Genomic DNA, 2,357 nt, shown 5'->3' with positions numbered 1-2,357 from the left:
TTACCGTCTGAAGAAACAGACGCGATGAACGGATCTCGTTGTCTTCTGTCAAGTTAATGTCTTGTCTGTTCATTGGTTGTTGTTCCAAGAAGGAATGAAGGGTGCTTTTGAAGGTCTTCTCAGAGTTTGTATGAAGACCTGATTCATTTGCAAATATTTGGAAATAATTAAGCCAAAAAAGAGAGATGTTTTGGTCAACATAACTCTGGTTTTGGAATTCATCAATGCACAAGATTAATTTTTTGCGCTGTTCTTCTTCCCAGTAGGCAAGTGTCTCATTAATAACCACCATAACGTATGGACCGTACTGAGAGAAGTGCTTTTCATCATCGTAATATTTGGTGATGTAGGATTCATCTGTAGCCAGGTACCTTAAGTCAAAATCCTCCGTCAGTATAAAACACCCGTAAACACTGAGCCCAAAATACACGGCGTAGAGAACCACAACAAACGCTTTGGTCCACTTCAGGGTCAGAAACGGCCCGTAAATCTTCAGAAAGAAGGTACTCATTGGTAGCTCCTCCTCTGTCCCGGTATCATGATTGTAGGCCCCTCCCACACAGAAGACTCCATACCATTGCGACTGTGTCGGGGGACGCTGCTCTGGGATTTTCGCACAGGTGAACCAGTGCCGGTTATTGGCTTCCCTCCGGCCATTCAGTGCAAAGAACGCACCGAGGAATACGATGTTGTAGACAAAAGATAAAAGGATCGTTGTCCCGGAATAAATGCAGAAATTCTGAATTGAGAGAAAGGGCGAGCTGTAGCCCAGGTAGAGCGCCAGGATGTCGGTGAGTGTGGTGATGGACATGGAGATGATGGCCTTCTCGTAGGTGTCTGCCAGACGATCCGCCACGTCGTCACAAACTTTGGTCTTCTGCCAGCAGGAGATCATGATAAACATGTCGTTGATTCCGATACCTTGAACAGAAAGGTTTTGTCATTGAGCGGTGAACTTTAATTGGGACAGTGTGAGTAAGAAATCGGTTGCGGTGACGAAAAGTCTGACCACCGGTTTTAGTTTTGACCCCCCCCCCCCCCCCCCCCCCCCCCCCTTTTATGAGGTGTAGAGGAAAGGAAAGTTAATGCTAATTAAAACAAGTTTAGAGTTACCACTCACCTAGTACCAAGAACGGTGTGGTAGACACTGTCATGAAAAATGTCACATTAAAGAGCAGCAACATCCCAAAGCTGAAGAGGACTGCTAATCCTGTTGAAAAGACTCCAATGGTGGCCACCCACAACTTATTCCTCACATTGTCCAACCTAAAGAAGTGGAAACCATTCAAATATTTTAGATTGTTACATACAGTTGCGATCATATGTTTGCATACCCTGGCGGAAATTGTGACATTTTGGGATTGATTTTGAAAATATGTATGAAATGCATAACTGGCTTTTATTTAAGGATAGTGATCATATGAAGCCATTTATGATCACATAGTTGTTTGGATCCTTTTTCAAATAATAATGATAACAGAAATCACCCAAATGGCCCTGATCAAAAGTTTACATACCCTTGAATGTTTGGTCTTGTTAAAGACACACAAGGTGACACCCACAGGTGAAAATGGCAATTAAAGTTGAATTTCCCACACCTGTGGCTTTTTAAATTGCATGTCTGTGGATGCATTGAGCAGGCTAGATACTGAGCCATGGGGAGCATGCGATGTTCACACGTTTAGTTATTGGCATGAGCTGCAGCATGTAGTTAAACCTCAACCCAACCCCAAGTACATTTCCATGTTATAAATGCGTTACAAACCTTGAGCAGGAAACTATTGCAAACAACATAGTGATTGTAAATGTGGCGGAAAACAGGGGAACAATAGCACTTGGAACTCTGTCGAATTCCCACTGCCTTGACTTGGATGTAGAATATGATACCTAGGACAAGACAACAATATGTTTGCACAATTGTTTTTATTCAAACAGATTCAGTCAGCAGAAAAACTAGACAAATCGGGGTAAAAATGGATTTGGATAGTTAATCAGTGGAGCCTTTACAGCCTGTCAAAAGCATAGTTAATTAATATCTTCTACCCCAAATATTAAACCTCATCCTATATCTTCCCTTAAACCTTTCCCTGACCCTTACACTAACACATTCTGGACCGAACCCTAATCTTAACCTTACCAACCATTGACTTTGTTTTTAAGTGTGTTAATAGTATGGTCATTTGTAGCGCATCTACGGATGGTAATTTTGACTACAAATAAAGTGTAACCCAAATCGGAAATGTGAAGACATAGATGTGTATGTGTGATGTCTCACCTTTATGACGCTTGGGGATTCTTTCCCGAGCAAAATAACAAATTCCTTCAGCCAGGTGTCGCTTTTTTGTTTTAATTCTTCG

General features: G+C 41.9%; 1 protein-coding gene across 1 annotated transcript; it reads right to left on the bottom strand.

The window, feature by feature from the left end:
- LOC105025018 (patched domain-containing protein 3-like) lies at positions 1–2,357 on the bottom strand. Its single transcript, XM_034291352.1, has 5 exons — positions 2,276–2,357; positions 1,766–1,887; positions 1,121–1,266; positions 372–921; positions 1–7 (listed from the first exon to the last, which is right to left on the bottom strand). Exons 2-5 carry the CDS (start codon positions 1,792–1,794, stop codon positions 1–3), a joined length of 732 nt encoding a protein of 243 aa, XP_034147243.1. The 5' UTR covers positions 1,795–1,887; positions 2,276–2,357.

This window comes from Esox lucius, chromosome 3 (assembly GCF_011004845.1).
Source record: "Esox lucius isolate fEsoLuc1 chromosome 3, fEsoLuc1.pri, whole genome shotgun sequence".
Classification (NCBI taxonomy): Eukaryota; Metazoa; Chordata; class Actinopteri; order Esociformes; family Esocidae; genus Esox; species Esox lucius.
Note: the sequence above shows the minus strand (reverse complement) of the source record. Positions and strands in the feature narration are given on the sequence as shown.